The sequence below is a fragment of the Gallinula chloropus genome, assembly GCF_964237585.1.
Source record: "Gallinula chloropus genome assembly, chromosome: 17".
Classification (NCBI taxonomy): Eukaryota; Metazoa; Chordata; class Aves; order Gruiformes; family Rallidae; genus Gallinula; species Gallinula chloropus.
In genome coordinates this window covers 10,103,962-10,116,680 of record NC_140102.1, presented here as the reverse complement: position 1 = coordinate 10,116,680, position 12,719 = coordinate 10,103,962, and the positions used below count along the sequence as shown (strand labels likewise).

The 12,719-nt window shown below is 52.9% G+C and overlaps 1 protein-coding gene across 1 annotated transcript; it reads left to right on the top strand.

The window, feature by feature from the left end:
- Positions 1-903: 903 nt before the first annotated feature.
- On the top strand, positions 904-8,543 carry LOC311198015 (immunoglobulin lambda-1 light chain-like; the record flags this gene model as incomplete). Its single annotated transcript, XM_084271887.1, has 4 exons — positions 904-949; positions 1,083-1,370; positions 6,058-6,099; positions 8,042-8,543. The coding sequence occupies 4 exons, from the start codon at positions 904-906 to the stop codon at positions 8,365-8,367; spliced, it is 702 nt and encodes a 233-aa protein (XP_084128013.1). The 3' UTR covers positions 8,368-8,543.
- Positions 8,544-12,719: the final 4,176 nt, after the last annotated feature.

Below are 12,719 nucleotides of genomic sequence, written 5' to 3'. Positions count from 1 at the left end.
TCTGCCCCTGCATGTGCCCTCTGTGCTGCCTGCAGGAAGCAGCCCTGCAGCCCGGTCAAGCCTCTGTCCATTGGGCTCCACGTTCCCTGGGCAGCATGGGGAAGTGCAGTGTTGGGGATAGGACGGGGTCATGGATGTGGAGGCATTTCCCATGGGCGCTGCAGCTCTTGGGCTGGGCACGAGGCTGCCAAAGGCTGGGATCCCTGTGCCTTGGTTCTGAGCAGCACTGGCCTGTTGGCTGTGAGGGGAGTGGCCGTGCTGCCCCAGCACTGGAACAGTTTGCCCAGTGTCGGCCTCTTGGGATCTCGATCAGCTTATGGGGAGGCATTGCTGAAGCCCAAGGGATCAGTGTTGGGTGGTGCTTGCTGTGCTGGGCAATGGATGCCTGGGAAGAGCAAAGGTCTGGAGTGATGGGCCTGAGCTGGCCGGGGAAGAGCCAGGGCAGAAAAGCAGCAGAGCAAGAACGTGCCTTTTGGGCCTGGGAGACCAATGCTGAAATGGGGGGGAGTGCTGGCAGTTGGTGTTGAGCCACCCCCGTCAGTGGAGGTGCAAGTGCTGCCCCACCCCACCTGCCCCAGGGCCCGCTGTCCCTCACCATTTGGCTCTGCAGCTGCTTGGCACGGCCTGGGAATGGGGGGTCTGTGCTGGTGGGTTTTGGGCTCTAAACTGGGACGTGTCTCTGCTCTGTGCTCACGTGGGGACAAGCCCCGTTGCATCTGGAGTGGTGGGGCGGGGCGCGGAGCGGGAAGGGAATTGGGGAGAGGCGCGGGCAGGATCCGGCCTGAGCGCGGGCTCAGATTTGCATGGAGGGGCCGTGCCTGGGTGGGCTGGTGCTTAAAAGGGAGTCGGGGTCCAGAGCACAACTCCATCGTCGTGGGGACACAGAGCTGTTGGGATCGCGCCATGGCCTGGGCCCCTCTCCTCCTCCTGGTGCTCGTCCACGGCTCAGGTGCCCTGGCCAGACTCGCTGCGCATGGCTGGGACCTCTGGGCACAGGGACCCTGTCCCACTGCCCGGGGAGGGCTGTGCCATGGGGCACTGGCTGATCCCCGTCTTCTCCCCTCTCTCCTCTCCCTCTGCAGGTTCCCTGGTCCAGGCAGCGCTGACTCAGCCGGCCTCGGTGTCCAAAAACCTGGGAGAAACTGTCCAGATCACCTGCTCTGGGAGCAGCTACAGCTATGGCTGGTACCAGCAGAAGGTCCCTGGCACTGCCCCTGTCACTGTGATCTACTGGAATGACAAGAGACCCTCGGGCATCCCTTCACGATTCTCTGGCTCCAAGTCTGGCACCACGGGCACGTTAACCATCTCTGGGGTCCAAGCCGAGGACGAGGCCGTCTATTACTGTGGTAGCTGGGACGGCAGCACCAGTGCTGCCACAGTGACACAGACCAATGGGGAAGTGATACAAAAACCTCCTCCCGTCATAGCAGCCTGTTAGGAATCTCTGCTGTTGCCCTTTGATGGTGTGACATGATCCTGCCATGGCCCTGCCCTTACCTCCTGTGCTGCCGGTGGCTGTTCCTGGTGTCCCAGCTCTGCTGTCCCTTAGAGTCCCAGGTCAGTGCTGTCCCCTGTCATCTGGGGAGCAGGTGACTCCCACCATCCCATGCTCTTGGTCCAAGGTCTTCTGCACTCCCCAGTTGGCACCCAGGTCCCTGCCAGATGCCTACTTGCCCATGTCCCCGCACAGCCCAGCTCCCCCTGGCACTGGGCACCTTTTCTCTGCAGTCAGTGCTGGTTCCAGCCCATAAAGGAAGTGGTTTCTGGTGGTCAATGCTTGCATGAACCACTCCAAGGTATTTTCAGGACAGTGGCTTCGTGGCTGCTTGGCACATCCTTACCCTTTCACTTTTCATTTGCTTCCTGGCATGTCTGGGGCACCCATGTGGCAGCATTGGAGAGTGCCCATCTTGGCCTCAGCTCCTCATTCCCAGCAGCTGCAGTACAGCAGTCATGTAAGCTCCCCAGTGCACCCCCCAGGACCAACACACCCTCACCTGCCCCTGCTCCCACCAAGGCCACCTACCAGGCAGTTGCAGAAGGGCCAGCAGCTCTGGTTCATGCAGCACAGCATCTGCCCTCCTCCATACCTCCCTCCAAGGAGAAGAGCTGGACTTCCAAGCTGAACATTATTCCCCTTCATTGCCCTCCCTAAAACAGAACCAAAACCTCATCAAAGTCTGAGAAATGCTCAGGAACTGGTCATCCAATATGGATGGCATCAGCTTCAACTAAATGATTTGCATAGACAATTTCAGTGATTTTTTGGGGGGCTACTTTTAAGCCTTTGCTTACCCAGAGGCAGACCAAACCTCTGAAACAGAAAGTGCCTCAAATCCCAAAAACCTTTGAAACCATTTATTTTCTAGTGACTCAGAGGGTCCACTGACTCTTTCTATAACCACTTGCACAAACCACAGCATTTGAATATCTTCAAGTTCACTTTCAATTGATGCTATCGAAACTCCGCACTCCAAGAATTTGCTCCCAGCTGAGCGTCCTGTACCCTGAGAGATTTGAACCATGCTGGGAAAGCACTTTGCAGAGTCTTCCCTGGGGAATTTGAAGTTAATCTGTTTTAGCTGAAACCCATCCTGCTCCTCCCGTGCCCTGGTAATTCCAGCTGTATGTAGGCATCCACATCTCTTCAATGCTTTGCTCTGCTAGTCCCATCTCTTCTTCTTTACCAACAGCCTTTGATGCCTCTTCTCCAACCCCCTTTGTGTTCCCTGCTCCTCAGCAGCAGTCCCAGAGCCCTGACCTGAGAGCTGCTGCTCGGAGGGGCTGGGAAGGCAATGTAGGGGGAGCAGCCTGAGGGATGCAGAATGGGCAGGGCCAGATCTTCAGGAAGCTGAGTTCCTGGCTGGGTAGAGGATATTACTGGCAGAGTGCTTGGCACAAGTCTGCAGGTCTCCATGGCCTCCCTGACTCCTGGGCAAGGAAAACAATGTCTGCCATGCCCTTCTGTCAGTGCTGCTCCTCCCTGCTGCTCCAGAGCTCTGGTTTAGCATCATCCCCCACTGCTGGTGCTTTGGGAAGCAGCCACCACTGCCTTGGCAGAAGCTGGTGAGATGGGTTTAAGCACTGTGCTTGGTGCTGAAGGCTGCCCCAGCACCACCCAGCCCAGCACACCAGCTGTCTGCCGTCCTCTGAGCTCACCCTGCCAGCAACACCCATTAGCACACTCATGCACTGGGGCGAGGGGTGTCTGGAAGGGGGTTGACATGTGATTTCAGCTGAGGCCCTGGCCAACGGTAGCACAGCTGCTGGATATCCCTTGGGAGAGATGAGGGGAGGGAGGATGCACAAATACTGTCCCTGCTCTGTCACCCTTCCCTTGGCAAGCAGCACCACACAAGCTGTGTCAGTGGCTGGGAGCCCAGCTGCCTCCCCACCATGCTCATGGGGCACCAGGACCGTTGGCTGGGCATAAGCAGCTTCGTGGGCTCCTTCTGTGCAGCAGTGTGTCACTGCATTTATATCTTTGGCAGTGGGACCCAGCTGACCATGCTCAGTAAGTTGCTCTGATGCACACACAGGGTCTTCCCCATGCCAGGGGATGTATGGGCCCTTCCTGGGGTTTGGGTTGGGGGTGGCTTTTGTTCTTTCTTCAGTTTCTCTATTTGGTTATAGCAGCATGTCCTCCTGACATGTGCCTTTCTTTGACAGGAGGAAACAAGGTTTTATGGGCTCATTGGGCTTTGCTTCTTGGAAAACATTTTTAGTCCTTTCAAACGTGCAGACTGTCTACTCATCCCATGGGCCTCTTTCAACTTGCCTGAGCACTGGAGGCACTGGGTAGAAGTGCATCTTTGTATTTGCCAGACAGGCAGATAATATTGGAGTTGATGAAAGAGAAATTTCTTAGCATTTCTCTTTCTCCATAGGAGAAGCTCCCAGGTAAGTTATTATCTCCTTTGATGGTGGTAGGAGCTGCACTGAAAGACTCCAGCAAGGACCAAAACTCCACAGGTATAGCCATGTCCACATCTTAAAGACCTTTCTCCTTCCACATGCGCCTACCTGTGCTGCTCTCTCTCCCCCTCACAGGCCAGCCCAAGTCCCCTCTCACCATCTACCTCTTCCTACCATCCCCTGAGGAGGTCTCAGCACAGCACAAAGCCACCCTGGTGTGTCTGATGGGAGACTTCTACCTCAATGCCATGCAGGTGGCCTGGATGGCTGATGGCAGCACCCTCACCAGTAAGATTGAGACCAGCCAGCCCCAGCGGCAGAGCAACAACCAGTACATGGCCAGCAGCTACTTGATCCTGCATGCCTCTGGCTGGGAGAGCCACGGGACCTACTCCTGCCAGGTCACGCATGAAACTGGCACCATCTAAAAGGTCCTGAATAGATCTGAGTGCTCTTAACCCCACTGGGGAATGGAAAAACCCTGGCCCAGGAAAATTAAGTCCCCTGGCACAGTGCTTCACCATCTGCCCCATCCCTGTCCCCTCCTTCCATGAAAATCTCTTCCATCTCTGTGGGCCCTTCCTTTTCCCCATGTCTGAATCCCTCCCACGTACTCTGCCCTGTATTCTCATCATGGGCATCATCCAAATAAACCCAGAGCTAGCACTGGCCCTGCAACCACATCTCCCAGTCACTCCTCCTTGGTCAAATATGATCGTGACCCTGCATCAAACCATGGTCCAGACTGGCAAGAGCCCAGCTGCTGGCTCCTGTGTCCTGAGCTTGCTGGGTTGGTGCATTTTCCCCTGCAAAGACCTGTGGTGACCCCAGCTGGCAGCTGCCTTCCCTCCTGGGATGCTGCCCCAAGTTCTGGTGTGTCTGGAGAGCAGAGCAGGAGCTATACCATGGTCTGGGTCTGCTCTAGCTTGATCTCTGGCACCAAAGGTGGGAGGTAAGTTAAGTTAGAGCAGCCAGCCAGCCAGGTCTCCTCTACTGCAGCACCCAGTGCCCCTAGCCCTCCCCTCCACCTGTGGATGGGGCCCCCTGACCCAGGCAGGGCATTAATTGCTGTACTGAGACCTGTACTGAGCTCTGTTAGGGCAGAAATAACCCTCCCCCATGAATCTGGCCTTCAGTCATCACCCACTGATGCACTGATAAGCACCTGCAGCAAATATCCTGGGGTGGGATCCTTTGTCAGGGCTGGCCAGCTTCATTGACTCTTCATTGACTCAGGGGGCTCTGAAACAGCCCTGCACCACTCCAGTGCCTTTGCTGGTCCCGAGATGTCGGGTGTGACTCAGGGCAGTGCTTATTTACCCTTGGTGGGATGGTCCAGCTCCCCATGCCTACCCTGAGCACGGGGCTGAGCTCCCACACAGCAGCTGGCACAGTGTGCTGGGAGCTGGGGCTGCACTGTTCCACTGCCAAGGGCTGCTCCAGCACAGGGCACCCTGACACAGCTGTCACAAGAAAGCTCAACCAACCGCCAAGCACTGAAAACCTTGCCCAGGTAAGGACATGGGCTCTGTGGGCGTCTGGTTTTGCCATGGAGAGAAGAGCCAGGCTGCAGGGTGGCACAGACACTGGGCACTGGGCTCCCCTATGAAACCATGGCACCTACGCCAGCACTGGTGTTTCTGAGCAGTGGGCAGAACAGATGGACAGTTTATTTATGAGGTTCCCCCACACATACCCTGTCTGATGGCTGGCGGTCCACATTCACCTCGGCTGCAGCCAGAGTGTGGCCCAAGGACAGTCAGGATGTGGCTGGTGCCCTTCTGGGCAGCAGTGGGTCCCCAGGGCAGCCAAAGACACAGCCACGGCTCTGGAGAGCCCAGCCAGTTCAGGCAGGATGGTGGGGACAAAGCTGCCCAATATTCTTGTGGCCTCTCCAGCAAGGACAGACAGCCATCCCCATATGGTTGTCCTGCTGCTTCTGCCCTGCCACACCTACCAGGGCATGTCCAGCACTGTCCATCCAGCCTGCTGTGTCCATCGGGACACCTCCATCCCATCACCTCCATTCTGCTGCATCCATTGGACACATCCATCACATCACCTCCATCCTGCCACATCCATGGGACCCAAGACTGCTCCTGCCCTGGGACAGGAGGTTTTTGTATGGCTTTGTATCACTGTGTGGTGTATTTGGGCCAGGGACCATCCTGACCGTCCTGGGTGAGTCGCCGGCTTCTTCTCGGTCTTTCCTTCCCCACCGCGAAATTCTGACATTTTGTCAAATTTTTTGGGGGTGATTTTGGGACTTTTTCTCGGACTTGGCGCTGGGCTGGAGTCTGTCCCGGCTCGGGGATGGGCAAAAAGTGTGGCGTTGTGGGCTATGTCTTGTTTCTGTGGACTTGGAAGTCTCTGGTGTGTGCCACCAAGGACTGGGGGGTATTTTCTCAATTGAGGCGTGTTAAAATTTGGCCAGGAAATATGTCTGAGGTCTCAGGAAGGCTATCTCAGAAACTCGGGTTTAGGTCTCTACGAAAGTCAATGTTTGTCTTTGTTTAGTCGTTAGACTAAGTTCTAAGGTCTAAGTCCTCAAGTCTTAGTCCTGAGGACTAAGTTGGTCACCTTTGGTGAGGAGCGGGGGCTCCTCTGTGGGCTCCCGCGGCTGAGGGTGTGGGCGCTGCGAAATGGCCGCCCATCCTCAGCCTTGAGTGGGCTGAAGTCCCATCCGACTTCGTGTTAAAATGGCACGTCCCTGGGATCTTTCAGGGGTATCTATCTCAGAGAGCCCCTTGTCCAGGTAAGCTGGGTCAAAAATGAAGACTGTTATCTTGAAAACACTGCCGGGAACCTCATCTGTCTTTGTCTGAAATATTTAAAAGAATTTGTCAAAAAATCACAGTCTGAACCAAATCAATAGGGGTGAAAGAGTGAGAAAATTTTAATTTGCCAGTTTCTTCAGCAGAAAGTTTTTAATGGCAGAGTCCTCACGGATTTTGAATAGAAATAGAGATAGAGGTAGAGGCATTGCACGTTTGAGGAGGCAGCAGAACCCCTGAGAAAAGACCAAACAGCTTCATTTTGTCTTTCTTTGGGTGATTCTCAGTTGTACATTTTCTGAGACAATTCTGAATGTCTGAATGTCTGAAAGCAGAACTGTGCAGAAAACAGGAAGATTTGTCTTTGAAATTTTAATTTTTAAAAAAATTGCCTTGCAAAATGAAAGAAATAGGTGCATGGCAACTAACCAGAGATTTTGTTTCATTTATATATATAAATGAAACTATATATATATACACAATATATATATACAATATATATAACATATTTTTATAAATTAAAACATATATTTATATATAATATATTTATATTATATATAAATATATATAATATATTATATAATATATTATATAATATATTATATAAATATATATTATATAATATATTATACATAAATATATAATACTATAGAAATATAAAACATATAATTATATTATTATATGTTCTACATAATACATATTATATAATATGTTTATATATTACATAGTAGATAATTATATATAAATAAATAATATGTGATTTATAAATAGATATTATTTATAAATTATATATATAATTTATATATAAATAAAAAGTGTGTATTTATACTATATAAAGATATATTACATATAATTTATTATATGATATGTTATATATATCACACAAAATATGCATTTTGTGTGTAAAATGTAAAAATACATAATGTGTATATGATATAGGTTATGTATAATTTTATACTATATTTGTATATATAATATATATGACATGTAATATATGGTATATTTTATATATGTAATATACAATATACGTGTATGATCTCTATTAGCTGTATGTATAGGTATCTATAATATCTAATGTGTGTATGCATGTTTATACATGTATATTGTATATATATATTGTATATATGGAAGTATACAAGGGATATGTGTATATGTGTGTTACACATACATGCACATATTTTTAATGTATATTATATATAGATATATCCCAAATATAAATATATTAGAGTTGTAAATTATTAACTCTTAGCTGTGGGCAAAGTGCAGCGTTTTGGGGCAGTTCTGGCAGGGGGCTGTGGTGGGGCAAAGACCCCCCCTTGACCCCATGCTGCTCTCTCTCCCCCTCATAGGCCAGCCCAAGGTCTCTCCCACCGTCCACGTCTTCCCACCACCTGAAGAGGAGCTATCAGATCAGGGCAAAGCCACCATAGTGTGTCTGATGTCCGACTTCTACCCACGCGCCGTGGAAGTGTCCTGGACGGCGGATAGTACAACCCTCACCTCTGGCGTAGTGACCAGCCTGGCCCAGAGGCAGCAGAGCAACAACCAGTACCTGGCCAGCAGCTATCTGACGCTGAGCTCCAGTGACTACAAGAAGTACAAGACCTTCTCCTGCAATGTCAAGCACGAAGCTGGCAATGTGGTGAAGACCCTGGATACATCCAAATGTTCCTAATCCCAACAGGTCCTTCCTGCACCTGGCAGACCCTTGCCGGCCCTCTCCCTCTTCCCTGCTGCTGGAGGCAGCGGTTCCCCTCCATCATAGATGTCTCTCCCCATGTCCCCTGTCCCCTGCTCCTGTCCCGTCCCCCCCCCTCGAGTGTCACATAAATAAACACCGACACTGAACTAGCGCTGGCTCAGCATTCCTGCCTCTGTGTCCTTCCAACGCGCCTGGTCCCCCCTCCTCCCGCGGGCAGTGGCACCACAGCAAAAGAGGGTGGGATGGGAACACACACACGTGTACGTGCGCACAAACACAATCACACACACATATATATGTTGCTGGGGCTCCTTGCAGCTCTTGCTCACCTTGGGGAACCCCAATGAACCCCCCTGGCATCCCCAAAACAAGGAATGAGCAACCTGGGGCAGCAACCTGGTCTAAATGCTCATGCCAGCAGCGAGCATGTGGCCCTGGCTGTGATGTCCTTGTCCCTTGCTCGCTGGCCTCTGGATGCCAGGTCCCTTTCAGGGACATGTGGCTTGTGGTGGGGCCATGGCCAGCCATGTCCTTTTGCCTTTGCTCTGTCCCCATTTCCTCAGTCACCCCTTTGTCCCCCAGTATAGAGGTGCTGGTGTAGCCTCCAGTCATGTACATGTGCTGGTCTGGTCCCTTCCACCCTGTACCATGGCAACCTGGGCCCCTGTGTGCCACATGTCCTGTCCCCACACCGGCACAGCCCTGGGACAGTTTCCCTGTGGCTCTGCACACAGAGCGGCTTACAGCCACGAGTGCTGGTGCTCTGCTGCAGTCACCCCATGTGTTTCCCCTGCTGCAACCATCTGTCTGGTCTATAGGACATCTGTCCTGTCTGCCTCAGTGCCTCTGACCATCCTACCCACCCCAGCATCTCCATCCATCCTACCCAACACATCCATCCATCCATCCATGAAAGCGCAATGGAACTGCCCACCACAGCTCATTCCTGCTCTTTTTTAAGCAACCATTCGAGGATTTCTCAGGAAATGAGTTGGTGGGTGCCCCATCCCTGGAGGTGTTCAAGGCCAGGTTGGATGGGGCCCTGGGCACCCTTGTGTAGATCCAGGTCTGGAGGCTGGCGGCCCTGCCTGTGGCAGGGGGTTGGAATTGTGTGATCCTTGGGGTCCCTTCCAACCCAGACCATGCTATATGAGGTCTCCCACACCCCTACTCCATTCCCATGTCAGCATTATCTCTGCATGCACTAAACTCATCTTTTGCCAAGCACAGGGCAGCTTGTGACTGCTGCTCCTCACTAGCTGCCTGGAGACCCTGCAGCTGCTGGGGTCAGTGGGGCCCTGGGAGGTGCACTGAGGGGGCCAGGCCTCTGCCAGCCTGGCACCTTGCCCACATGCCATCAGAGGGGTTCATCCCAACTGGCGCAGGCAGGGGCTCAGTCCCCTCAGTACAGTCCCACTTGGATCCCCAGCCAAGCTGCTCCCCTCACTGCCCATGGGGCAGCCCTGCTCCAGAGCTGTTGAGGCTTGCCTGGCTGCACCAGGCATTTTGTCCTTTCCAGGGGACAGCTTCAGCCTTCTGCAGGCACCCCAAGAAGCTCCAGCCCTGTGGGATTGTAAACCAGCCCAGGGGTAGTTGTAGGCCAGAACTGGGGGGACTGTGGGCAATATTCAGTTCTGGAAAGGCACAGGCAAGGAGGAGCAGGAGGGGATGTGGGCCCTGCTCTGCCCCAGCCATCCTTCCCTCCTGTTTTTGGCAGGGAGATAGATGGCAGCAGGGTCTGGATCCTAACAGAGGTGCTGAGAAGCACCTCATACCCCCAAACAACTTTGTTTTCTTTATTCTGGCTTTATCCCCAGCTATGCAAGGGAGATCCTGCCATGCCACAACCCTGTGAATAGGGCATACCCCCTTCCCATCATCCTGCACCATGGACCAGTGATGGAGGTGGTCTCAGTGTCCCTGCCCACATGTGGGGTGACAGGCTCAGGTTTTTCCCAGCAAAACCCATCCCCACAGAGCAAATCCATGCCCAGGCTGGATCACAGCACCCAGGGCTGCCACTGGCCCCAGGGAAGGAGCCAGCAGCAGAAAGCACGGTCAGCCTGAGTTGTAGCAGGGAAGGAAGGCCTATGGAGACATCTGTCCTGATGTCTTTCCAGGTGAGCTCATTTAAGACATGATTTCTTGGGCAGAGAGAGCCTGCAGCAGCAGAGAGCCAGCAGAGTTGGTCCTGGAGGGGTGCAGGGCTGCACTGCCTGTAAGTAATCCTGTAAGGGATTCGGGAGGTGAGGGTCCCTGCAGCACAGCTGCACTACACACACGGACTCAGACAGCACTAGCTCTTCTCCCCTAGTGCTGAGCCTCTTTCCACTGGCAAGAAAGGTTATTCCCCAGCACACCCTTTCCCACAGCATCCTCATCCTGGGCCTGGTGCTGCTGTTGGTGCCCCGGTTTTCACAAGGCAGAGCTGCTGCCTGGGCTTCTGTCAGCCCAAAGTGTCCCAAGGACTGAGACCTGATGCCCAGAAGGACACTTGCTTATTTTTCTGCTGAGAAAGCTGAAGCCTCATGTTGCAGTTTTGTGTAGCTGGGTGCTGGTAGAGAAGGGGGGGCTGCAGAAATGGCTGCTGTAAGAAACAGCTAGATGCTCTCTGCAGGCCCCAGAAAGTAAACATCAGACAATTGAAGACCAGAGTCGTTGCTGACCAAGCCCAAGCCCATCAGCGACGGACACAGCATCTGTGGGAATCACATTTAGGAAAAAAAAATGCCGGTAGCTGCATTTTGCCCCAGAGAAGGGAGTGAGAAGATATAAGGAGCTGTGCAGACACCAAGGCCAGGAATGGGGGGACGAGGCACCCCAGGTGCTGGAGAGAAAGATGCCCCTGCAGCCCCTGGAGAAACCCATGATGGAGCGGGTGTCCCCCCACACCCCATGGGAAAAGCTGAGATCCCATCTGCAGCCCATGGAGCGGCTCCACGCTGAAGCAGGGGGAGACAGACAGGAGATGCTGCGACCGGCGTTGGAGCAAGTCCCTGCCAGCACTTGCAGCCCATGGAGAGCGAGAGAGACACAGAGATGAGCAAGGGAGAGATCCACATCAGAGCAGGTTTGCTGAGGGGAGGCTGGTGACCCTGTGGAGGACTGGGACTGAGAGACTGAGAGACATTGTGATTTATTCCTGCCCACCATAGCAGTGACCCATGCTGGGGCAGCTGGGGAAGAGCTGAAGCCCTGTGGGAAAGGACTCACATTAGAGAAGTTCATGGAGGACTGTCTGCTGTGGGTGGGACCCCACGGTGCAGCAGGGGAAGGGGGTGAGGAATGAATGACCCCCCTGGCCAAGAAGGAAACCAACTTGCAAGGAACTGACTGAAGCCCCTGTTCCCTCAGTCCCTGACCCTCCCTGTGCCACAATGGGGGGCGGGGAAGAAGGGAGTGAAATCCTGACTAAAGTGAAGTCTGCTAAGAAGGGAGGGTTGAGGGGAAGGTGCTTTAAGATCTGGTTGTGCTTATCATCATCTGACTCTGGTGTCACTGGGGTGCAGGGCAGTGCAATGAGTTTTCTTCCCTTTATTCTGCGTTGAGTCTGTTCTGCCCGTGACACTGATTGCGGAATGATCTCTCCCTGTCCTTATCTTGACTCTTACACCTCTCAATAGATATTTTCTCCCCTGTCCAACTGAAAAGGGGAGTGATAGGCCGACTTTGGTGAGTGTCTGGTGTCATGACAGGCCTAAACCACCACACCTCATTAATGATTGATTCCAGTAATTGATGTCACCTCCTTAAGCTGGTTGAGGATGGGGTGACTGATATGGTGACACAGGAGGCCCTGTCCCAGCTGTGCTGCCAAGTTTTACCCTGCTAAATGCCACAATTGGGTTGGGGGGGTTGGGGGGACATGCAGCAGGGAAATGCTTTCATGGGGTTTGAAGTAAATTTCAGTGTGGCATGGGAAAAGCCTGTCCCTCAGTTACAGGACATCAGGCCAAATTTTTCATGGGCTCAGTTTGGGGTGAGTCCTGCTGGGCCATGAGCTGGAGTCTCGCTTTGGCTCGGGTCTGGGAGCCCAGGCACATATCCAGCTCCAGGGGCAGGAAACATCACTAATTATAGATTAAAGTTTTTACTTTTGGTGGTGTTTTCCTAAGCAACAACTGGCAAGGAAAAAAACACAAACCCAAAACCTGATGAATGGCAAATCAGTGGCCCTGGCTCCCCCAGACACCCACTGCTCCCCCACTGCGGGCAGCACAGTGGATTTCCAGTCACAGTTTTACCCATGACAAGACATCAGTGGGGCTGGACAGTCACTGCTGGGAACTGCTCTGGGATGTGGGGCCTGATCCAGTCCCTGGGGA